Source organism: Chelmon rostratus, chromosome 22 (assembly GCF_017976325.1).
Source record: "Chelmon rostratus isolate fCheRos1 chromosome 22, fCheRos1.pri, whole genome shotgun sequence".
NCBI lineage: Eukaryota > Metazoa > Chordata > Actinopteri > Chaetodontiformes > Chaetodontidae > Chelmon > Chelmon rostratus.
In genome coordinates, this window is record NC_055679.1 from 12,079,823 (window position 1) to 12,106,653 (window position 26,831).

At 41.7% G+C, this 26,831-nt stretch overlaps 1 protein-coding gene across 1 annotated transcript in view; it reads right to left on the bottom strand.

Moving 5' to 3' along the window:
- chchd3a (coiled-coil-helix-coiled-coil-helix domain containing 3a) overlaps positions 1 to 26,616 on the bottom strand; it is a 68,193-nt gene extending 41,577 nt beyond the window's left edge. The window contains exons 1-5 of the mRNA XM_041964049.1: positions 26,400 to 26,616; positions 25,044 to 25,316; positions 24,365 to 24,458; positions 16,744 to 16,837; positions 6,727 to 6,907 (exon numbers count right to left, since the gene is read on the bottom strand). Coding sequence (XP_041819983.1) covers positions 6,727 to 6,907; positions 16,744 to 16,837; positions 24,365 to 24,458; positions 25,044 to 25,316; positions 26,400 to 26,480 — 723 coding nt within the window. The 5' untranslated portion in view covers positions 26,481 to 26,616. The remainder of the gene's footprint in view (positions 1 to 6,726; positions 6,908 to 16,743; positions 16,838 to 24,364; positions 24,459 to 25,043; positions 25,317 to 26,399) is intronic.
- Positions 26,617 to 26,831: the final 215 nt, after the last annotated feature.

Sequence of the window (26,831 nt, forward strand, 5' to 3'; positions counted from 1 at the left end):
ATCAAGCCTGGCAGGGGTTACTCTTACAACAGCTCGGAGGACTGGAGTCAAAGATAGGACGCAATTTGTCCTTGGCGAGCTGAGCAAATCCAAAAATATATGTAAATCACAGTGTACCACTACCGCTCTTTATCTCATTTAGAAGTAAAAGACATGAGGACCTTTTCTCCTCTCAATCTCTCTATACTCTGTGATGTGGAGAGAAAGAATAATAAGTTGAAAGTAAAAGATTTCCTTTTTTTTTTTACCATTTCTGTTTTTTTTTTAAATACCACCAACGGGCACCAATTCAAAACCCAGCAAGTCGCCTTTAATACCTGGGAAATTAAATTGTCGCCCTATTATCAGCCGGGTCCAGTCGGCTGTATCTAAAATGCAACAGCGCACAAGTGAAGTACACAAGGTTTTCCAAGAAAAAAGCAGGACATTTGCTGGAGACTGCAGTTTTTAGAGGGGTGGAAGGGAGAGGAGTACTGGGGTGAGAAGAGGCGTGTGTGAGTGTGTGTGTGTGTGGTGGTGGGGGCTTGTTGCATTAAAAATGTTAAGCTTTACCCAAAGTCATTTTCAAGCCAGCCAAGCATCAAATGGAACACAGTTTAAGGAAAGAGTAGGTACTGATTTTCTCCAGGAGCTCTGACAGGATGGACATGGTGTGTGTGTCTGAGTGTGTGTAGGGAGCAAACAAACATTCTTGGTATGCTGCATTATCCCTTGCTGTGAAAGCAGGGGTGGAGAAAAATCACGGAAAATCACATTAGCTGCTGGTATGTGCGTGCTTCTGGGTGTATGAGAGAGAGATAGGGATGGAAGAAGGGGAACGACAAAAACATGATATACAACTACATGGCTGATGGGTGGAACAAGGCTCTGGAAAGAAGACAATCGGCACATTTCGCTTTCTGCTTGTATCAGGCCTCGTCTTCGTATCTGCGAACATTTCTTTCACTGTCACATTGAAGTAACTCCAGCATTATCAGTCCACCTGTAACTTAGGCGATCAGTCGACCATAAAGGACCAATCACAGACCTGTGACCTGTGAGACACACCTGAGAGAGAAAATGTACCCAGTACACTGCACTGCCAACTAGTGGTGACAACGTGCTTTGTACACAGACACACAGACAGATGGACACACAGATCAGGGACTCTTGTCGACTGCACAGAAAACCTTGCTTTGACCCCTGCGTGTCACCATTTAAGTTTGCTGAAACACTTTTTCTTTGTGCTGTAACAAAATTCTGTTCGAAGGAAACTAACTCACAAACCCTACAGAAAAAGCCCCAACACACCTAAAATACTACAGGTCTCATAAAAAGGCCTATGTGTAGTGTCACTTTTTGCTGTAGTTCCTTTAGCGACGACATGTGTATGATTTATGAACTGCGGCATATACGTTTCCTGAAAGGAAGGTTAAAGTCTCCAGCTGTGTCCCTCCAAGCTTCTATTTTTAGCCATCTCTATGATTACTTTTTGTTTGTTTGTTTGTTTATGTACCTCTGACAAGATTATGTATCTGCAAGGAAAACAAGAAAATTAAACATTTTTTTGGGACGTTATCCAGGAGCTGACACAAATTGACGCATATCCTTTTGTTGCATATTCATACTGCATACTTTAGTTTTTTGCCAATTGTCTCTGAGAGTGTTAGCTCAAGGTTCCATGAATAACAAAAAGTAAATGTGAGATCTGAGTGTTTTAGATGAGTTGCCAACAGTAGACAAAACCTCTGCCGCCAGGTAGACCCCACCCGGTCCACTGTTTGGAGCTGGGAAAGATTGATGACTCTGGGTTTGATTGAAAAGTCTGCCTCGGGGTTAGAGCCTGTGTCTGGGTGAAAAGCTGTGCCCAGTGATTGATTGGCCGCTGGGCCTCTTTGGCTCCGCAGGGAGCAGAGTCGTTGAAAATCAAAAGAGGGGACGGTGAGAGTCTATGATTTCATTAAAACACAGATGTGCAGACTGACAGATGGGTGTAGACTGTGAATAAGAGAGTTATATGACCCGTTCAGGCCTTGTGCTAGTATATCTCTCTGTCAAAACTCATCATTTGTCAGTACATAAAGACATTTAAATCGAGCTCATTCACTGGTCTTTTCTGCTTTGTCTTCAGCTTTAATCCACCACAAAGAATCACATATTCCTAATTGATGATGCTGGGGAATTAAGCACTAATTGACCTGTTATCTAATTGAGGGTTTATTTGTGCGTAATTAGTCGACTAAGTAACTCCCTGATGAGGCCATCTTGACCAAATAAAGCCACATATCAGAGTTCTTCCACGCAAGGCTGTACACTCGCACTCATCTAGAAATTATTCAGAATGACCTCATGAAGAGACGATACGGTCCGTCCTTATTAGGCTGCCAAGCACGTTGAAGACAAAACAACACTCTGAATGTGTTGCGACCGTTTTCTTTTTAGTGCGAATTTGACCAGACTGACCCTTGTTATTTGGAGGCACTGTGATCTCGGAAATGAAGCTTTTCCTCCTGCTCTGGACAAGCAGGCAGAAGCAGCATAGACAGCAAAATTAAAAATGACAGAATAATAATTATAATAATAATAATAAAAACGATCATCAAAAACTCTTTTCAATGTCACTCATTCAAACATTAATTATGTCCGCCCATTTTCTATCCCTCTCCAATAGCTGATCAAAGAATACACAAAAGAAAGGTGTAAACACAATGCACAAGAGCCTATGCAAAAAATTAAAATACACCGCTGCGTTTCCAACACAAACCCCTTGAGCACGCCGGTGTCCCGCTTTCCCTTACTGCGGTTCCCCCTGAGTGGCAGAACATGTGTGTGCACTGACACTGAACATGTTCCCCTCAGACAACAGAACCCCAGGAACCCAACAACAATGACAATGACAACATACACCCGTGCCTACACTGCTGTGAAGTTTCAATTACTGGTAGACTTGGTGGCGGGCTACTGCCAGTCAGCCTGACAGGGAGGGGAGTGACTGGTGGTGGAAAAGCCTGAAGGACAGGCACTCCCACCAGGGTGGTAGGAAAACATCTGTGGGCCTCCACTTGACACCACAACAAACACTACTTTGTTGCATTAAATGGCAAGTTTAGATGCCCAAAACTGTTGCAGAAAAAGATATGACAAATAGTTATAGTAAAAATAACAATAAAATACAACCACAATAGTCATACCTGTGCATAGAAAAAAACAGGGAGTACGAGAGATGTTTAACTCAATCTATTTTTGCATGATGAGGTATGAGAATAGTTGTTTTGCCATTTTTTACAGAAAATAACAACATAATGCATATCATTTATGCATCATTTAAAAGTGGTTTAGCTTTAGCTTTCCATATAATTTAGAGCCCTTTAATACTTAACATGGCAAGACTCGAACAGCAAGCAAGAACCAAATCTATACACGGAATCCAAATCAATAAAATCTGAACGTTACCCAGCCCCAGTCTAACCCCTTGTCTCGGGGCAATTCTCCTGAATGGGTGTCACTGTAATTGGCGCAGCTATGGTTGCGGAGGTTACGGCCATTATAGGTGAGTGTGGGGAGGCATAACTGCTCACAGCATCGCTCTCTTTGTGTGTGAAGTAGAGGGGGGAAAGTGTGGGGGTCCCGCTGCTCACCGTGACCTGGGTCTTAATGAGAAGGACAAATCAATACGCCGCTGGACAGAGAACACAAGAACTACACCTGCCATAGACAAATGTTTTTTTTTCAGTGGCAAAGAACACGAGAGCGGGGTTAGGGTCAGTTCACATTCAATTATAACAATGTGAAGCACAAAGACAATCTTTTCCAAACTACAAGGAATCACCTGGAATTTCAATTTTGAGATTCAGATTTTCCTTTCTCAAAAACAAGTTCTGCAAAGCTCCTGGTTCAAGTCCAGTTAGGGAGATTTGTTGCACGACACCCCCCCTCTCTCTCTGCATACATTTTCTGTTACTTTCGTCTGTCTATGCTAAGGTAATGGAAAACAGCACTCCACAGTTGGACAAATAGACTGATTGATGACACATGCAATGTCTGCTCGTGTAGTCGACGCTCCCCTTTGTCACTTTCCACAATACCGGAAAAAACTATCCTTTCTCTCGACACTACAACTGCCAGTGCGCTTGGATAATTCCAGCGGTTTTCAAAACACTTTCACTTGTAGTAATTTTCTGGGAACGCAGCTGAATAATGTAGATCACTCAGTCAGATTTTATGAGTGAACACTAGATTGTTGTTAAGCTGGAAAGTAGATTTTTTGCAAATAAGTTAACAGAAAACCAGACGATGTGCAATGCAATGCAAATCCACGAGGATTCCTCACAATTCCTCAATATCATTATGTTCATTGTTGTTATTATAAGGGTGCAGCACTATAGCATAATTCTAACACTTTTCCTGTGTAGTGAGATTCGGCCAACAAGCTAAATATTGTATGAAAGCAAGAATGAAGATTAAAGCAATCTTGATTAATTGCTTGTGGACATAACCCACCAGCCTATACGATCATGCATGAGGTGTTAACAGGTTTACTGGGGAAAAAGGACTGAACAAATCACCTCTGAAAGCTCAATCAGGCACCAGATTATGTGCTTAGTACAGCAAGCCACAAGCCGTCTCTCTCTTCTCGATCAACTTAATGACTTTGTCCAGCAATCAGAATTAATTTCACCCTCCCAATCACTGATGCTTACGTGCTTTACAACAATGTAAATTTAATTTGCTGGCTAACCTATGCAGAGGTCGTCTTGGACTTAATAAGAGGGGCAGTTAAAAGCATCCCGTGTGAAAATGAGCAAAATTGCTCTACGTGCTCATATGTGCATGTTTCAGCTCTGTTTTTTTCTTTTTACGTGAAAATGAATAAAGTCCCACACAAAGACAGAGAGGTGCAGAAAGACAGACAGGCCGGAGACAGGGACACACACACAAAAATCCTTGACAACATGCGTTATGTTTCATCAAAGATGGTGTGTTCGCTGTGGCTTGCGGACAATCCCGGAGCCTGACAAACACGGAGTGAAACGACAATGGGTGGGAGACGTCTCGGGCGAGAGGCTGCCTTTTAAAAACAGAAAAGTCCATTTCCAGTTGAAAAGAACAGTGGCTGTGCGGAAATGTCTGACTTGACAATTACATGAGTGGTGTGAACGGCACTGCGCCTCCACTGATAACCCGTCGGATTCTCCAGCACTCCAAAAGAATGCTCAAACTGAGGAAATTATCACTCCGACACACACACACACAATTTTTTAACAGCAAAAACCCTCTGACAATGACTCTTTTACTGAAATATGTGTGCTTTAAGGAAGCACAGACAAACTGGAGGGAGAATAGAAAAGCTACATACAAAGAATGAAAGAAAGACTATATGAGTGAGTGTATGCTCAGTCTTGAATGCATAGCCGCTGCAGTGCTGATATCTGTAGTTTCAAAGGCTGCTGAAGGCCCAAGGTTAGTCTTGGGGCCACAAGCAAATGCTTTAAAGCACCTAGGTGGAAAACTTTTCTTCAGTAAAGGGAGTTAGTACTTCAGAAGCACGTAGACAATGACATGCACAAGGACTCTCCTCTGTGACGGCTCAGCGAGACCCACCACCCACTGTCCTGCTCACACATTACAGATTCAAAGCAGGTGTTACATCCTCACCCTTCCTCCCAACTCCTCCACTCATTTGCCCTGTCTCCCTCCTCAGGAAAAACAACAGAAATTAAATTACAGAAGACCTAAAACTGAAACGGCTTTCTTCACACATGCTGAAGGGAAAAAAAAACACATCGCGCCATGTGTCCTCCTCCGTCGCCACCCTTCACTCTCTCTCGCCGCCTTTTTCCTTTCGATTGGATCGCCGTTCCAAACGAGGGATCCCTCATACAGTTGTCCTGCGGCGTGGAATCACGTCAACGCTCCTCTCCTTCTCCCTCTCTCTCACAACAAAATGATTCATTTTTCTATTACGGCGATGAGTGTGTGAAATGAGCTATATAATCAATAGCATAGGTTTGTAAACAGCAGCCGCACTCCAGGGAAAATGTGTTTTCTTTTTGAAAACAGTACGCTGGCTGTGTGTGTGTGTGTGGTAAGAAACGCTCATCTGACAATGTTTACAAGGGCAATTTACGGGAAATAAAGACATGGGCTGCCTAAAATGAAGGTAGCTTTTAGAATACAGCAGGATGAACAGGCAGAGCTATGGAAGAGGACAAAAATATTGAGCTGCAAGATGTGGATACAGCAAAGAAGGGTTTATTCGCCGTTTGTTTTTTAAAACGAAATTAAACTGTGCTCAGAGGTTGTATTATGAATATAAAGTGGTGATGTCTTGAAAACAACTTTGAAAAAACATTTTCGGTGCGTGTGTGTGTGTGTGCTTGTGGGGGTGAGCGTCAACACGGTCAGGATGGTTCTATGAATTACTGCTCATAGCGATGCTCACTCACTCACAGCAGTGACATTTCTCACTGTACCAGGCAAGACCCTTTCGATTACAGGAAATAGGTTCACTTCTGTGTGTCTGTGTGATAGAACAGAAACGTGTCACCATAAAATGGGACCTGTTTCCATGTAAAAATTGCTCTCATCAGTTGCAAGGTTATGCAGTTAAAATGCTCAGCGTTGGTTTGAAAGAGCGGCGCAGGTTCATCCAGCTGAATGTTAAAGTGTATGAAGCAGTTTGGGAAGATGAGGTGGTTCAGTTCACAGCAGCTGCGACACGTCGACACTGTTTGTGGACAGACTTACTAAGAGTTGAGCGCGGAGCATCTCCTCCTCGGTGGCGATCCTCTCTCTTATCACGGCCTGCTGGAGGCTCTCCTGGGCCACGGCCCGCTCCACAGACAGAATCCTGGACACTTCATCCTGGACCTGAGACTGGGCTTCAGCCTGAGCCTTGGCTGCTGACCGGGCCTTCTCTGACTCCAGCCTGTGGAGCATCAACATTTTACATGATTAATAAACTTTTTCAACCCAATTCACATTATTGCAGGTTTATGATGGGCAAAAACACTGCACAACCTAGTGTAACTTCAGACTGCACACACAGGTTATAATAATGCACCTCATGGCACAGGACTACTGTATATACTATTCACTATCCTCTGCCCTGCAGCTATCTCTATAATGCATGACTGGATACTCAAATTTTCAGCGGACAAAGTTATGCTGTCCACAGTGTGTAGCATTGTCAACTGCATTGCACACCAAGGTCTCTTTGTGTTGCCTTAGTATAACGTGCCTGTATATATGGAGAAGCATAAAGTTTCTTTGTTTATTTTAAAATCAAGCTACTTTTGAAATTTTTGAAAAAAGCATAAAGGTATTGCTCAAAGACTTAAATTACACAAAATGGTGATTTTGTTAAACACAGGTAGTGAATAGCCTCATGGATGCATGATAGTAAATGTTATTTTTCAGAGCAAATATAATAGCATAGTAAATTTAGCACCATCCACATCCATATGCCTGTTCTGCTGCATTCTGCAATGTTGCAGTGTCTCAGAATTAAAAGGGTACAGAGCTAATGAAGCATAGACAGAGGACAATACACTTGTATATTGATTTTAAACTCTGATGTCAGATTCATTAATACACATGTGCTTGCTGTTCCACATCTTGCAAAGAGGGGGCACCAGTGAGAAGTCACACTCAATCAACCTTGAAAAAATCAAGTTCAACTCTGACTGGCCCGGTGTCAAAAAACCTGATGTACCACAGTCAGTTAACATCTGCCAGACAGCTCAAATCAATTTCTATCATTTCCAAATAATTTACATTTAAGAGTGCTTTAACTATCAATATGTAATAGAGTGTAACAGACACTACCATTCCCCCAAAACGAGGATCATCAATCCAGTGAAGCAGTGATATAGACAGAGACAGCACGCTCTCTGCAGACACAAGACCACCATTTGAACCCTGTCACTGGGTTCTCATAGTTGCCTAGCAACGCACTCCCCACTCGGCGACAGTGTGCTTGATTGGAGAAGAGGAGGAACGTCCCTGAAACCCTGAAAGTCTTCCTCTGCTAGGAATCAAAAGGTGGTGGCGAGGTAAAATAAACACAGAGCAGACAGAGCGAGTGCCGAAGTGAATTATGACAGGCTGAATGAAGACGGCGAGGATCTTAATAAACTTCTGCCTCAGAAAAATCCTAAGACAGCCCTGACAGACAGCCGGGAAGGATGCTGGATGGTGAATGCTGACTTAGCTGCAGATAGGAAAAGATGAAAATCCCTTCACATTCAAATGAAACATCTGTGATGAATAGCTGTTAATAGTTGTGAATTATTAGAATAACACACTTTTCCTGTTCCTACTATTTTCAAAGTTGTGCTTTAAAGGTTTTTCTTTTATTCATGAACACTTAAGGTAAATGCAAGACTCATTTACACCCTCATTAGGTTTGGCCATTGCTCATAATGATATTTAAGTGCATCATTCTAGTTGTCAGGTGAGTGGTAACAGGCATCAGGCATAGTCACAGTATGTGGCTCTTTCTCCTCTTGGCTCTGTTTTTCTTGATATTAAAAGCACCCACCCATCTCTCAAAGTGAAGGGTTTCCATCTTTTATTCCATTTCAAAAATCTCATTAATCTCTTCACTCACCTGTGAATACACAGTGACGAATCGTGATGGACAGGCCAGTCCAACCAATCACCGGCCCGTGCCTTTGGCTTCGAGCAGATGACGGGTAGGTCTAATAAAAATATGTCTGATGTCTTAAAGCTGCCATTTGCCCTGCAACACCACTAAATGTCAGAGAGCAGGACGAGACAGGGGAGACAGAGAAAGTGAGAGAGAGAAGAAGGAACGAGAGTGAGCGGTGGCAACATGACATGTTTGGCCCTGAGGAAGTGAAGCAAAGAGGGAGTGAGCCAGAGAGTGGGAGAGAGAGATGGAGGGAGACGGAGAGAGACCAGCCATGTCCAGTCTCACAGTCCACTGGGCTGCACACGTCAGCACACTCCATCCATCATCTGGCTCCAACTCACACACACACAGACACACACACATGGGGTGCCTCCTAATGGCCTTTTACATTCACCATTTCCCTACAATCCACGCCTGCCTGCACTGCTAATGCACCTAAGCTACCTTTTCTCAAAAAGCTTTTTCTTAAACTATTGCTACTACTATGACAGAGATGGGACAGAGTACAGTGTTTTCAGAAAAGGACTTCGGTGGGACTAATGTGGGCCAGTGGATCTTTTGTAGCAAGAAATCTTGACCCTTGTTGTTTGGAACAACATATTCAAACAAATACAAAACACCACTGCAGTTAACACGTACTGCAGTTAAAATTAATTCAGTTATTTAACTTGCAAGAACTGCGCATTTTTCAGACAATCAGGTAGTCTCTAACACACCTACACAGTGTCAGTGTTTTTTACTTGTGTTGTTTTGCAAAAGAAAAACATGACAGATGGTGAAGCAGAATTGAACCAGGCAAAGTGGAACCATACCAACAAAACGGTAAATCCACTGAGCAAGGTCTTCATTGGACAGCTTGCCAAATTATATGGATCTCAGTTTTTTTCATGAAAAAAACTATGCAAATTATTGACTTTACTTATTACCTACAAGTAACCAACACACAGTAAGTGTTATGGTGCTACAACCAGGACAAGTGAAAGAAAGGAAGCCAAGAAAACAGACAGCCTTGCACAAAAGTCCTTCTACTGACTTCCTTGCAAGTGCTAACCAAAGCAAAGACTGCTATCACTAGCTGGATGCTATCTGTCTGCTTCACCTCTATTGCTTTGCAGTCATTATTGCCCTGTCCCCTGGATATTGGACACATTTTTCATTCGACTGTAGAAGACTGGCACTGGGTAGGAAAGGGGAGCTTTGAGGTAGAGAATGGTTGAGTCAGACAGAGAGAGGAAAAAGACAGCACCTATGTAGGGGAGAGACAAAAACTCTCATGTCTGCAGAGGATAAGTGGATGATGTTTGGCCCGGCACTGGATAGAAAAGAGAAGATGATCTTGGCCCAGTAACCTGTGTTTTGATGGCTCAGTGGATCGAGCCTCGGAAACAGAAAAATGGAAAGACAGAACCAGTGAGGTATTATTAATTTGAAAAGGAGTGGAGCGCAAGTGGGTCGGACTGTGTTGGTCTCTTCAGAAAAGCAACTCAATATTTTCAGGAGGTGACCTTGAGCAGGCGGACTTTGGAATACTTCAGTTCTTTTAGGACACTATTTTTAAAACTGACAAGAGATTAGATCTGTGGCAATTTAGATGAAAAATTCATAGGTTGAGTCACTGAGATGCTGAAACTTTGGGTTAAGTGACTATAGTCAAGGCAAAATTTACATCTGTGAATGTGTGTGTGTGTGTGTGTGTGTATTGACACACTGTCCAATAATGAAAGTATATGCAGATGTGCCTAAAAATGATGCGCAGACAATACTGCAACAGCCAATTCTAATCAATTAAGCCATCATTACTGGATACTCCACAGAGAATCATTTGGAAATAACATTGCAGGAAATATCTATACAAAAGGAATAACATATTCATTATTCAAAATTAAAGAAATTCATGTCTTCTACCCTTTTCCCCTTTATTTCTTTATCTTGTCTCTCTCCTCAGCTCTTCATCCATTCATACTTCCTGTTGTTTACCTCTCATGGACACAAGATGTGTGTCAATACAGTCTGCCTGTAAGCATGGATTCTGCCAGACCTGCATAACAGTGCAGACTCAACCCAAGTGCCTTGAAACAAAGGCATTTAAAGGCCCAATGCAATATTGATGTTGGGAATAATGTCGCTGAATGCTGGCTGTGAATATTTTATGGAGCTATGCACTCCCCTTGACACACATGTGCACACACAAACACACACACACCACACCTGACTATAACTGCTATGAAATGCTGGGACAGAGCTCAAATATGGGAAACAAAGGACAGTGTAGTGAGAAAATTTATTTAGAGGAGGCCCCACTCTCCAGAAGGAACATAAATGCTGTTTTGTACTCCCCCGCTACTTTGCCCATAACTATGAAGAGAAAACTGCAGTGTTCTTCATGCTATGCCCAAGCACACTGTCAAAATTAGATATCATTGTCAGTATTGCCTCTGCTGTTGTCGCTTCAAATATCATAACTCGTGCATAAAGCTCAAACATATAGCAATTTTATAAACTCAACAAAGACGTGCACATACTCCCTCAACTTGGTGGGGTGGAATTGGATTAGAGGCCTGCTGGTAATCATTCTGTATAGCTACCAGGGTGTCTTATGTAGCTTAATCACAGGGATGATATTAGAAATGAATGTAAGTTTGCCAACTGTTTCTATATGTTCTCTGTAAAACCAGCTTGCGTAATAGCCAAAGCACAGACAGTGGATTTGGTAGGAGATTGGACAGAGTCAATAACCATTACTATTTGACTGAAAAGGTCAGCAGCAAGCTACTGTACTGTTCCACCGTATTTACACTTCAATAACTGTTATTCGTACACTTAAAATGGCCTTATAAACAGGGGATGGGAGCATGTTTACAACAATATAACCAGGTTTATGAAAGGGAAGAGCCATCGACTGAAAGAAAGTGCTTTGCTGGGAATTACATCTTTTCATGCAGGTAGTCAAACACCAAATTTCTTGGTGTCATAACAGACTGATAACCACCTACCCAAACACCAAGGCTAGCTTTCTACTAGGTGGTTTCTACGATGTTCAGGTGTTTTGAAGGATGTGGATATGTTATTGCTGGGTGTACACTGTAATTACCAGGGAATTTCCATTGTTAAGTTTGGTTGCTATGGGGTTGCTTGACGCAGTTGTCTGCTATTGTGTTTCCATAGTTGCCAGGGTGGTAGTAGATGGACAGTAGATGATTGCCAGGCTTAATCAGATGATTGGTGGGACCTTATTAGGGGGGCTACTTGCTGGTTGCGATGATGTCCTCTATGGTTACTTGGGGTTTTCGAGGTGATGGCTAAGGTTTTTGGGATGATTTGGTTTTTCGGATTTACGGTAGCTGCTAGGAACTGGTTGACTGCTTGGGTGCATGAAGTGGTTGAAAAATGTATTATAAATAAAGGTTATCATTATGATTATTATCACTATTACCGTTATCATTGTTATCATTATTATCATTATCATCTTGGGTGAGAGAGTGCTGTTAAGTTGTTGGGCTGTACAATGTTCTTGCAGAAGTCGCAGTTAGAATATCATGAAGAAAGGTTAATGCAAGTGCAGAATAGAATCTGATCAAAGACTGGCAATGTTGCTGATTCAGACACATTTTAAAGAAGAAAAACTACTCCCCAGCCGCAATCTTGTCCAAATCAGGATGGATTCAGGATTTGTTTGTTTGTTTGTTTTTTAATAACCTAAGAACTTTCTAAATCTGTTAAAATTAGCTGGAGTTTGTGTGTGTGTGTGTGTCAGTATATGTATTTCTGTGTGAAGGAAAGCAAAAGATAAAAATAAACAAAATGTAAACATCTGTAGGCCAGCCTGTCTGCGTCTGACCTGGGAGCAGTAACGAATTTACCAGGCTGGCTGGTTAGCGGGGAGGGAAGACAGAGCCTCTGAGAGAAGGTCAGTCTTCTCACTCAAAAGTCTGACATGCAATTATATCACACCAGCCAACACAAGCTGTTTGACGACAAGCTGAAATAATGGGCAGAAGTTTCACAACGGCTAACCTTTAAGTGTTGGACGCTCAAACACATGCATTTCATGCACGGGAGAGGAGACGGGGAGAGAGGGAGGAAGGAAGGAGACATAAAAACGAGGGAAGAAAATAGAATGAGACATAGTGAGGGAAGCAGAAACAGACAAGAGGGATGGATGGAGAAATACAGGGTAAAGAAGGAATAAAAAGACAAGACAGAAAAGGCAAGGTGGAGGAAAGTCTGAGCAAATAACCCAGAGAAGTAGAAGTGGATCGTACGGTGACGCAGGAGGAGTTAGGCCAAAGGAAGAGAGGCAGGATGGTGTAAAGGTTCTCTCTCCTCCTCATCCCTCCTTCTCTCTCATCCTTTTCTCTGAGTCGTTCTGCTCTGATGCCTCGCAGAGAAGCGGCAGAGGCAAATCTGCTCCCTGCAGCCGCTCCTTGCTACAAATGAGTTTAGGCTGCACCCAAATGAACTCCTCACAGAGCCTTTACTTCACTCCTACCAGACCACAACATGCAAAGCCAGATCTGTGGAGTTCAAGTATGGCCCTAAAGCGAAACAAAAGAAATACTACTTAATCTAAACACCACTGCTCCTCAGAATTCCCTAGATCTGTGTATCCTACACAATATTGCATTGGATAGAATGGAGGAATTTTACTAAGTGTGGCAATAATTAGATTTTATACGAAGGCAAATTGAATGTGTCAGTGCCTTATGGAGGTCTAATGTCCTTTAACAAGACATATGTTTTCGGCTTATTTTGGCAGTTATCTTCCTTTTACCACTTTTCAGTTTAATAGCATGCATTAGTTAATTATGTTGTTTGTTTTCCACAATACTTTCTCCAAAATATTTTGGGCCAGTACTAAGTGTGTGACAGAAAGACAGTGTGTACACAACTAGAGAATAAAAGAAATATATTAGAGTGTAGCTGTAGAGGTTTAAAGGAGCATGCGTGAGTTAAAGAAGCAAACAATCAAGGGTCCAGTTAGCCTTAGGGTTTACAAACTGACCATGTATTAAAACACAGCTAGATTGCCCGCTGACCTTTTGTAAAGACAAAAATGGGGAAAAACACTCAGAAAAAATAAAAAAAAACAGCAGGCAAAAGCAAAAGGGGAACTGAGTGAATGGCAACAGGACTTCTGATGGCTGTACATTAATATATTTTTGAGTGACATGCAAGAAATGAGCAGGTAAGAATTCAGTGTTCTCCTTATGGACATCTTAAAAACAGACAACCTGCAGGAGCAACTGTTTGGGTTGAACATGACCTTGAGATTTTGGCCTCATATGTGTGTGTGTACATGTATGTGTCTATTCCCAGCTTCCTGGGGGTGAACATTTTCTTCCATTTCCCTGTGTTCAAGCTGTGCAGCAGTTTCACTGCAGGGTTCTGTAACTGGTGAGGCACTGTGCAGTCTTGTAAGCTGAGCTTTGATACCCTCACACACACAAAGACAAACAAAAAAAAAAATCTACCTCTTCCATCAATTTGCAGCAATAGCTATCCAGTCTCTTTCCTGAGTCTTCCAGCACAGCAAAGGCCAAAAACACTGTGTCTCGTTTGCAATCAATGACCAAAAACTCCCTTTAATTACTGCTTGCACTGTGGGAAAGTGAAAAACCATTGCAATTTAATTACGGTTTGACAACCCAGATAAGAAAAAAGAAACTGCGATCTTGTCATCTATTCCAATTAAAAGAAAGCATCAGTCACCTTTATCTGCAATAACTACAGTACTACTAAGTTCCACTGTGGCAAAAAAGGAGTGGAAGATTACTTCCTAACTCATGCATGGTGGGTGAGCATTTGTGTTTTTGCAGTGTTAAATGCAGGACTGTATTATTATCATAAGTTTTTATCATACTGTATTTTATATTTTACTATTACTATTACTACTATTTAAGACTCTCTTCACATATTATCCCTTAAATGTTACTCTTCCACTTCTCACACAATACTTATTCACAGGGTTGAACAAAGACATCTCAGCTTATATTGACAGAGATTTTGACATTTGAATGAAGTGAAAAAGTACCTAAAACTGTAACTTTCACAGTCCATATATCTTTAAACCCCAATTCCAAGAAAGGAGGGATGCAGTATAAAACCAAAAAAAAAATGTGATAACTTGCTAATCCTTTTTGACATATACTCAACTGAAAACAGTACAAAGACAATATACGGAATGTTATCAGCTTCATTGAGTTTTGTGAATATCTGCTTATTCTAGACCTTGATGCAGCAACACGTTTCAAGCGAGTTTGGACAGAAGCAACAAAAGACTGGCCTGTGCAGAAACAGACGGAGCGCTGAAGACGCTGCTGCTGCTCTGCTAACATGCTGATTTCACACTCTTTCATGCAGTAGTTCTGTATAACAGGCAGGTCAAGGATACAGGCCATTGTCACACAAACTACTGTATTTTGCATTCCCAAAAGACCACATTGCTGATACTGTCAGCATGACAGTAGTGGGCTGAAAAAAAAAGTTTCTATCAGTAAAACATCACTGGCTGCAGTTCTTTTTCTTTTTTTTTGTAATCTGACTGCATTAGGAAGCATTATGTGCCAGCTCTAACCAGAGAAAATAGTGAATGTGTTGAGCTAAGCAAACACTGATATGGTCAAGCTTAATCTTTGATCAGGTGCTGGATAGTCTCTGCACACTCCAAACAGTTTATATCAGTTCTTGTGACTTAAATCAATTGTTATTTAAATTTTACTTCATGTTTTAGTGTTACCTATCTGAGCATCATTACATTTTATTTGTTTTCTAATACTTATTGATTCCAGACAAATCCCACCACTGAACTACACCTTTTTGAAGCACTCCTTAAATCCCAGAACGCACCATGATGCATTACTGCCTCCCAAACTATTCACAAGGAAAGGGGACAAATATACAAACATAAAAAAAAATAGATAGACCAAAAATAATTTGACAAAATGAGCAAATGAAAAAACACAGTACACAAGCCACATTAAAAACCGATATTAATATACACCTACACACATATATACACAAGTGCTGGCTAAGTGATAATTGCTTATTTACCATTTCATGTTCAGTTAAGTCTTCTTAAGTGAATACTCCGCCCCGGCCTAGCACAAACAAAAATTGAGGGCTTGAGAGCCACCATGATTTCAATTATTTGCAAGGAGGCCATAATTTTGAAGCACTTATTCCTCTGAGCAGACATCAATAAACGAGCTGCAGGAAGCAGTTACATCAGAAAAATAAAATAGCCAGGAAAAGAAAATCAATAGAGAAATGATTTCTCAAAACCACTTGTTAATTTCTCTCTTCTTGAACGAGCTTCAAAAACGAGGCTAATCGCTAGGCTAACACTACCTCCTCCTGGATAAAGAAAGGTTGTGCCCCCCCCCATGCAGTACAAGAGCATGTTTAGTGGCTAATCATGGTTGTTCATTCGGCAGGGTCTGCTGGAGATCATCCATGTCTATTAAAGAGGGGGAGTGACGCGATTATCGAACATTATGGTATGTGCACCTGCTTCTTTAGGGTCACAAAGAAGAGGAGAGCAGAGCGGAGAGGGGAGGAGAAACCTTCTCCTTACATGAAGACTGTTTCTTCATCAGGCAAGGCTAATGTATCACCCACTCAACACCCAGGAAATTACCTCAGGATAGCACCCTCCTTTCTCAGGCATGATTAATTGATCCGGACAGAACAAGAGAAGGAGAGTAGAAGCAGAGACAGAGGGAGGAAAAAAAGTGCTGATGTGCTTCGGAAGAGAGGCAGATTGGAAACACAGTGGGGATCGGAAAGGACTCGTGCTGACCTTTTTGACTATTAATGAAAGCGGAAAACAGTCACATCTAAAAATGTCTTCTTTTTCAAATGAAATCCCAGAACAGGAATTGACACGAGCACAGTCCCCTGATTCGATTTATCATGATCCAAAAAAGACGGTTTGGGGGAGAGGAAGATGAGAAAAGGAGCAAAGAGAAGAGTAGAGAAATACACATCACAGGCAACACCAACGATTCTGATTCCAGCAAACCTGAGAATTTCAACTCCAAAACACAAATTATATGTGTGTGTGTGTGTGTGTGTGTGTGTGTGTGTGTGTGTGTATGTATTTGTCTAACCAGGCTTGCAGCTCTTGCTCTGCCTTGGCCCTGTCCTGCTCCAAGCCTTTATACAGCTCATCAGTGATCTTCTTCCTCAGGGCCTCTTCATCAACTGGAGACAAAAACAGACCAGAGAAGGAGAGTTAGAGAGGCTTCTAAGCACACTGCTGTTGTTTACAGACAGGCACATTGTGTTTGTTGGGACACTGAAAAAAGTCACGGTGTCTAAACAGTGAGAAAAAAAAAAGAAAAAAGAGAGAAAGGTGGGTGTTTTTCCAGTAAGAGTTGGGAAATTTGCATTTAATATAATTTAGTATATATATATATATATATATATATATATATATATATATATATATATATATATATATATATATAGCCTCGCTGCTTTTGACACACACACACACACCACATACACACACACATTCAGGCATGTATGCACACATGCCTCCATCTTCAAATCACAGCAGCGTGCCACCCTATCTATACATATTCATGTCAGACCATCATACATGTATGATTCCATGTCTCCACTGGCGTGTCCTGGCAGGTAATTAAGCATGAAAGTAAAGATGCCAGCCTGCCACCAGGCCCAAAACGTGCTCTGAAGACAGAAGTGCCATGCGGTGTGCTGCGACACTGCAGTGATGGGGGAAGTGTCGGAGAGTGTCAAGATTACTCTCCCGCTGCATTAGTTAGATGGGATAATCCCTATTGTCAGAGTCTATTATTACCTGGTAACATGTGGTCACGGCAAGCCAGCGGACACGCACACAAAAAACTCATTCCAGCTAAATCAGATTAATAATAAGACCTAAAATGTGCCGAGCCATTTCTTTCTTATCTTATTGGTGTTGCACCTGATGTTAACAAATACAGGCAAAGGCAAAAAGCACCAAAACTGCCCTATGGTCTGGCATCATGTTTGGTTAGCCTATGTGGTGCTTAGGGATTATTATAGTCATGATCTCATCTGTCCTGTTCGAGTCCAACATGTGGCGCTGCTTCACATATTAATCATGGTTGTTGATTGCAGTATCAGGAAAGTGTAACAACACAAAGCAACAGCAATCAATTCTTCAGCCACAGAAATACTTAAATATAACTTCACTTTGCCTTAAATTTAATGTGAATTAAATCCCCTTTTCATGCAGCACCCTTGGGTTTTGGAATCAAATATATCCACTTTACGTTCATTGTTTTAACAAAAAGGAGTAATCGTCCAAAAGCAGAAGCTGCAATTCCAGATCAACATCACAGTCTAATTAAATGTTTCAAATGGCACTTGGCTCAAAGCCTGTTCACCAGTTGTCTTAGAAATAGTTTTAAAAGGCTTTTGAGTTACCCCGTGGATAGAGAGACAGAATGACTAACTAAAAAAACCAGGGAAAGGTTTGGCTTCAAATTAATATTTTATCTAGGAGTGGTAATAGCAATAAAAGGAGTTTCAAATTAGGGGACTGAAGCTTCTCGACTGGTGCTTGTAGTGGCCGAAACCTCAGTGCCTTCGTTTTATTCTGCTCTTTCTGAAAACTGGAATAAAGTTTCATTTCTTAAGTAATTAAATAAAAACATTTGTTTAATGCATACAATTCTGAATGTTGTTGTTGTCCAACCTCATAATCCTTTGATGTAAATATTAGTTTGTGACACTGTTAAACTGATGGACACAAGCCACTGAGATGTGGCTACAGCTAATGCAACTGGTGGCACGGATACATAAAATGTTGGCTCATTCGCAAGTTTTTCTTCATCCACCATCTTCACCTCTTTCTGCAGCTTTGTTATACCCACACTGTTAATAATTTTCTTAAGTGACGTTCCTGCTCAAACACACAACACCAGAGCACAACTAACATAATCCTTCCTCTGATTTCCAACCTCTGTGGCCTTTTCCTCCACGCAGCAAACAACGCATAACAAGAACTCACAGTGCGTCAACTATTTGGTACAGTAAAGAGAATGAATAAGCATCAGGTAGAAGGAGGCTTAGTATGACAGGGCTTCAGAAGAAAACAGAGGCGGTGATTGACAGTTGACAACTTTTCGCTGCACAGTGTATCCTCAAAGACAGAGACTGCTGTCACCTACTGTCCAGAGCGTGAGAAAATAATATCCATCATGTGTGACAGCACTCAGAAGCGCCATTGATCTCACTGCAGAGGAGAGTCTAATTACAACTCTGTTAAGAACTACGACAGAAAGACCACCTCCAGGCTAAAACCCAGACTTTGCCACCAGCAACAAGCAGTATTTTTACATCGGGTAAATATGAAAACAGCAGATGTCATGGTACGGCAGCCTTCAGTCTGCAAAAACAATGCTGCAGCTGCATCATGTGGCTGTTATCCTAATATTGTGCAGTAGAGCTACAACTAACCCTTATTTTCATTAATTAATCTGCCAATTATTTTTACAATTGATTGATTAATCATTTAGTCTCTAATGATCAGAGCCAATAGTGACATCTTCAAATTGCTTCTTTTGTCCATCCAACACTCTGAACCCGTAAGATTCTTCATTTGTGATCATAAATGACACAGAAAAGCAGCAAGTCCTTACATTTATGAAGCTGGAACTAGCAACCGCCAGGTCCTACTCATTCAAATGAGAGTGAACATTGGACCTAACAGTTTTATTGGGTGATACTGCTGCATGTCAATTGATGCATCTTTAAATAAGAGTCTCAATTTTCTGAACTTTCTAGGTAGTTCTGAGTAAAATAAACAATGAATCACTGCACTTGTTATGTCATCATTTCCACATTATTCATGTTTCCTTAATCCTCTGAAAGCACTAGTGATGCATTAGCAGCATTTTGATATTAGGTCACAAACAGTGATGTTTCAATGGTCAGTAAAGTAGATGAAAACACAGTGTACTGGACACCAAACTCGAGTGCCACTTTAAATCAGAGATGAAGCCTGGCATTTCTGTATCAACCGCCCTTTAAAATATCGCACACTTAGATTGAAAATATACACCCTTTGGCCATGGGCAATGAAAAGTAAAATTTTAAAAGTCCTCTAAGTTCATGCAAGCCTAAGCAACTCCTCATTTATCACCACATCCTCGCCAGCCCTGCAGAGAGAGGCTTCAGATTGCCAGCGGGTCCGCAGGGTCAGGCATAGAACAGGTTCTGATATGATAAACACTGTCTGGGGTCCTTGAGGGAGGCTGGTTAGGGTCAGAGACAATTCCAGATCGACAGTGCTTGTGTCAATCCTGAGTAGGACATGTAAATGTTAAAAAGATTAAAAACTCATCATCTTTTTAGACATGTCCCCCTCCTTCCCTTTTCCGCCAATCACTAGACCCTGTGGACAAACCCATAGAGGAGGAGGAGAGGCGATGGAGCACAGGCTATTGGCAGTGGAGATAATAGACGAAGGCAAATTGCGTTTCTCATCAGAAGTTTCATTAACCCCAGGACCTGCGTGGAGGGCATAATCTGTAACATTACCACTTCCTCACGTTTCTCGCTCGCGCTTAGTTGAGTCACCGTGCACCTTTCATGATGTTCAAAATAGGAAAGAAGGAGGGGGGAAAAAAAAGTGCCAAGAGCAAGCTTCCAGTGCTGGCAGGCAGGTGCCATTTCTGATTTTCTCTTTTATTCATACTCTTTCCTGTTAATTCAGTCTCATGTTATGGAATAGGACCTAACTGATTGTTTCACATTTTCACAAGATAACACAATAAGTCAGTTTCAAGAAAAGAGTGATCCTGTAGCTTTCACAAACACACTAAGTCACCCACATTTCTCCTATTGTTTTCCCTTGCCTCTCACTTTTTGCCGTCCTCTCTGCTGCACCTGGCTGGGAGACGTCTTTAAGCAGGCTATTAGTCCAGCGCAGTGTGTGGGCTATGGCTTATGAATATTTATAGCACATTGGAGAAGGTGTAGGAGGTTCAACCTTGACTATGGTGTAATCAGCACACATACTGACTCAGATCATGATTTAGAGACAGCCAACCTGCTGAGAGCCTCACTCGATACCCAACTCTCGTGGACACACATAATCAATGTCTGCCTCATTAAGGTCTTACCCTTTCAGGATTGGCCTGAACTTTGCAACTTTTTAACGAGATTCGCATTCGTCGTACCTTTTCTTTTTTTTTTTTTGATTCCTTAAAAAGAGCAGGCTTGATCAATCGTCCAAGTTGACTTTTTTTCTCTCCTGCAAAATACTTGCTGAGTTTGGTACATGTTAGCCTGTGAGGTGACCTTGCAAGGGGAGTATATATAAATACCAGAGTAAATGTCAACCAACGTCACTGTTATGTGATATGGTAAATATAAGGGCCCAAAGCCTGACAGGGGTCAGCCATGAGCAACTGCAAACCGTGGTGACTACGGAGCAACAATAAAACTACTGGCAATACACCCCCTATAACTGCAGATATACTGTGCATAGAAAAAGCTGGATGGGGGCAAAAAAGTCCTTTCTGCAATATAAATTTATACTCCAATTGTCTTACAACTATGTGCACTGTGCTAACTGTGGCTAAGTGCACAGTGTGATATTACTTTGGCTGCATTCCAATACCCATTCTACCATACTATTTAGAGTGCCTGAACAAGATAACTTTATGCACCAATATGTAATATCAAATACAGTATGCCAAAAATACCAGGATGTCTTGCTGCATTCGGATGCTTTTTGCATTTCTGGCTATTCTGACCCACAATCCACTGTGCAGCGGAAGATACGTCACATCAAGAGCACAGACAGATGACAGAAGTTGCAATGACAGATGACAGTGCATCCAAGTGAAAGTACTACATACTTATTGCAAATCGTGTGCATAATTAATACATTAATATTCTGTTGATACTGAAGCGGATGCATGAGCAAGAGGGTCAAAGTTCAAGATGTGATGTTGTGATGAAGTAGTACGTCCCAATTGTATGCTTACTGCACACAACACTACATAAACCTCAGTATGCACTAAAAGTAAAAAGGAAAAGTGTCCAATTTGGAACACAGTCTTTGTCATTTCTGCTTCTCATGTGAAACTGCCAGTTCTAAACAGAAATGTTATCAAAAGCCAAGCTGCAGAATTTGGCCTTCAACTTTTAATTCTCTGACAACAGTGTTTGAGGAAGACAGCCCCAAGGGAAGAAAGTTAGATAAAGCTCTGAATGAACAGAGGGACTACTGTCCATTAATTAAAAGACAACTGTGTCTCTGAGGGGGATGAATGTGGGATGCGTTTGTGACACACGCTGCTGTATGTACATTTGCAAATGATCAACTGAAATCGCAATAAACTCGAAAAAGAGATTCTCTCTTTGTGAGACACATCCCTATTTCGAGAATTTCTGACACTTTCTCTCTTATATTCATTTATCCTGTAAGAACTCTGCCTCTTCTCAAACCTTACATCAGTGATTTCAGACTAAAAGAACGGAAATTGGAAAACAAAGCAGCAATCACAACACCAGGTCCTCCAACAAAAACTATAGAGCTTACATCTATAAGTGACCAGATAGATTTGTAATCTTTCAGGAATGCAGTGTTGTGCCATTAAGGAAGTAGGCAGTTTCTCATACAACCATGCCCAACACACTCCACAGCTACTACAAAACTAAGATGTTCTGTATTTTTTAGTATGAAAATTAATCAGCACAAATCAGCTGAATGTAGGAATAACTTTCAACATGGAGAAAAATGAATCTCTGTTGTGAAAGTGTCCAGAAAGCTCATTTTAAAAACAGACTGACAAAGAAATGGAATAACACAAGAATAAATTGCAATAATTGGCCGACTGTATTACTCGTGTGTTCACACAAAGAGGCGCGTGGCTAGCACAAAACTCAGTGTCATATCACAGAAGCCCTATGGCCAAATAAAAATGTAACACACATACACACATGCCGACCACCTCCTTCCCTTAATGAGGCCTGGTGGTTTGCTGTGTGAAACTGCGGAGGTGTCGTTTTAATCACTGGAGTCAGTGTGGCGTGGCATAAGTTGGCCTTTTTTAATTACCTTACTGATTGAGCACAGTCAAGGATGGTGGAGCCTGCCCACACCATGGATGCCACCCTCAACAGAACCAGCACCCACGCCCCCTTCTGTACTTTGTAATGAACGAGTAACATTCAAATGTCCTCTGTCGGATATGTCAAGAGATAAGGGACGTGCACCCACACTAAAGAGACAACAAGGCTAAAAAGACAGAGACAGAGTGAGTTTGTCCACTTATTTGGGACCTTGCAAACCCATTTTGTAACTGAAACAACTCAATTAACTCTGCAATATTAGTGTAGTTTGACACTATCTTATCTGTAGCGACAGGGTTCACAAGCCACATTTGCTTTTATGTATAAAAAAAATGACATTAAACTCACTGCTACCGTCAAACTTTGTTTATAAATTCCTGTGGCCTTCCCAACAGGGATTATAGAGATTCTCCTTTTAATGACTCACAAGATGAAATGATCACTTCAGCAGAATGTGTTAGCAAACAGCTGCCTGTTTGCACATCCAGAAGATATGGAGCAACATAAGCATTCGTTTGGAAATATACTGTGCATTTGGTCACCTGGTGAATGTAAGTCCAATCAGAAGACTGAAACAACGAGCTGAGGGACACTATAAAACTCTGTAAAACTGACACATGTAAGTTGCAATATGATTGATTGTTAAATATTGATTATAGCAGTTGGAAAATCTTTTAAAAAAACACAAAGAAGAAGAGAATTTACCCACATAGATCAAAACTTTAGACTGTTGCTGAGTTTAGCCTAACTATTCTGAGTGATCTCGCAAACCGCAGGAAGGAGAACAGTTATCATGACAGCTTGAGCTCCACCGTGACAGAGGCAGAATGGAGGGCCACAAACCACAGCATCAATTTATTAACATTATTACAAGAAAGAATCAATAATTTAATTAACAGTTAATGAATGGCAATGAATCATAATATGACCATGGCTACCGTGAGGCTCATTTTTTTTTTAAAAAAGAGGACTAATTACAAATTGCAAGAAAAGTTGGAGACAAAAAGCTTAGGGTGGCTCAAAGTAAACACCCACACAATCAACATAATTAAAATTCAGAATAGCTGGACTTAAAATAAATCCTCAGACAGTTCATTCCCTTGTAACCTTTGCCTTTTAATTAACCACGACATTGAAGAAGCGCTCCATACGTTTCAGGATACAATTAGCCATTACCAAGAACAATTCATTTGATTCGGTTTTTATGAATGAGCATTGACCTGTCTCTTTGTAGAAGAAACAAGACGCAATTTAGTCAAGGAGAAGTTGTCAGAAACTACTCAAATCCAGTAAAAACTAAGTAGAAAATTCAAGACTGAAAATGTCTCAGCTGGCAAACTGTATCAACTTTAAACTCATAAAGCATTTAGTAAATCCTCACACAACTACTCCGTCATGCATTTTACATAAAAATAAGTATTTTGGTAGACTTGTCTATGCTTTAACATTGATTTAGCTACCCTTGAACACTGGAATATTATACAGTTTCAATCAATACCACATTACTAAACAACATGCGTCATGTAGCAATAAATCTAGAGCTTTTCTCCTTTGCCACAACTGCTTCTGTCAGCATTTGTTAATGAAATGTGTTACAAATACTGATTTTCAGCATATCAGAATAATACTCACTGGCTGGTGCAGCAGGAGGTGGTGGGACGGAACTCGACTCAGGCACTACCGCTGGCTCAGGGACAGGAGGAGGAGAAACAGGCTCCGCTGGGGGCTGAGGAGGAGGTGCAACTGGTTCACAAGGAGCAGTAAATTCAGGCAGGGGAGGTGCAGCAAATGGCTCAGCGGGCTGCGGGGACAAAGTGTCCCCTGGAGGATGCAAGGCTGGTGGCAGGATGGTGGCAGGCTCGAAAACAGGAGAGGAAGAAAGGGGTTCTGATTCAGGAGGAGGGGGAGCAATGATGGGCTCAGTCTTGACAGGAAGAGGAGGTGGCATGGGTTCAGGTACAGATGATGGAGCAATGGGTTCAATCATATGTGAGGGAGCAATGGGTTCAATTACTGGAGGAGAGGAATCAAAAGATTGATTGATTATGGAAGGAGGAGATGATTCGATAACAACAGCAGGAGGAGCAAGCGGAGTGATTGTTTCCACCACAGCTGAAGCAGGGCAAGGAGCAGGGATCAGGGGAACAATGGGGGCAGGAGGAGGAAGAGGTGTAGGCAAAATTACCGGTTCAACAGCAGCAGGAGCGGGAGGAGAAGGAGGTGGCGCCACAGGCTCAAAAGCAGGAGCAGCAACAACAGTAGCAGCAGCTGGGGATGGGAGCACCATGTCAATTATGGTGGGTGCTGCTACCTGTTCTGTCAGAGGCTGAGGAGAAGGTGGTGGAGGTGCAGCCACAGTCTCTGTGGCAGATGGAGCTGGTGGAGGAGGAGCTGGAGGTGTAACAGGTTCGACAACAGGAGGGGGAGGAGGCAAGGAGGTGATCGGGTCATAGGGAGGCGGCACTGGCCGCAGGAGGGGAGAAGGAGTGAGGGAAGGCGCCACAGAGGGTGTCGGAGTGAGAGCATGTTCACGTTTAGGAGGTGCCGCAGGTTCCCTCATGCGGTTGATGACATTCTCAGAGAGCTGCAAAGGAGAGTGGAAGAAAAGAGACAGTGGAACAATGAGAGTGATTAAAAGAAATGGCTCTACATGATTAAGTCATTATTTCATAAATAAACAGTTCAAGAACTTCCCATAAAACCACACCTTGTTGCTTTTACATTTTTCTACTTTGTGTGCAGATTGACAACATGTTAATAAGTGAGGTTTGCAGGTGCTGTTTCCCCTGCTTTCAGTCTCAATGCTAAAATAGCTATCCCCTAATTTTAGCTTCAAATTAAAAAAAAAAAAAGACTGTATCAGGGTATTTCCCCAAATTGTTCCTATGAAAAACTATACACTATGTTTAACTGGAGTAGGCAAAGCTTGGTTCTCAATCTGCTGACATAACCGTTAAAGCGGTGGCATAAACAGGATTACACCTCACTGAAAGACAACATTAGTCTCAATGGTTGTCTTGCCAACTGAGTAATAATAGACAGAGCCATGCCAACTAAAGTCGTATCTGATCGACTAAAGCCTCTCAATCTATATTTAAGTGAGTTGACAGTGACATAGAAGTTGTGACAGCTTCCTCCTAGTAACAGAAGCTGACAGTCACTCCATTTCAACGATCACCATGCACACATATCCAACTTTAAAGAAAACACACATATCCACCTTTAAAGAAACAGGAAATGATCTACTAGCATGAATGCCACAGCCTGTGTAGTTCGAGACACTTTCATTCATGTACTGACAGCAGAGCACGAGGCTGGTGACGTCAACGTCAACATTCCCACAAGGACAATCAAACGTTCATCGTATCGAGCTAACCTTCATAGCTGCTGCGGTAGCTATTAACTATATGCTCGACTGTATACTCCTTCAGTACTTTTGATTAACCTGCTGTGAAGCTTTCAGAATGAATGAAAGGCAGGCTGCCAAGACCTGCTGTAACAGCTTAGCTGGCTGCTTTTAGACGAGCCATTTAGCCACGTTATCGTAGCACTTACGAGCTTAATAACGTTACACAATTACAGAAAAAGTAATGACTGATATCGCTTTAAGGCAGTCATGAGACACCTGTTTGGTCAACACTGAGCAGGTTTGAATATTGTCCCTTACCCGTATGCCCTTCACCACCGTTATATTCTCGTTCTCATCTGACTCAAATGACACGCGGCGGGTACTGTTGTTCGCTCCCATTGTCAGACCGCAGGTTGCCGAAGTGTCAGTTATCTACATATAATATGGAACACTGTCCAGTTTTGTTTTGTACAGTTTACTTGCGCTAGAGCCAGATATAGCTGGCTGGGGCCCACACGCCACTGTTTCGGCACGAACGCACTTCCTTAGCATGACGTACTTGAAGAACGTGCGAATTGATTGGATAGAAGTGTCAACGTGTTTACATCGCTGATTTTCATTGGTTGTTATTTGCGAACGATTGAGTGTGAGTTTGACAGCCCTTCTTCGGCACTTTCTGTACTTTTCCTCGTGAGTTAACATCATCGGTATGTTTGCTGTTTGATGTATGCCTTTTGAACACTAAGCAGA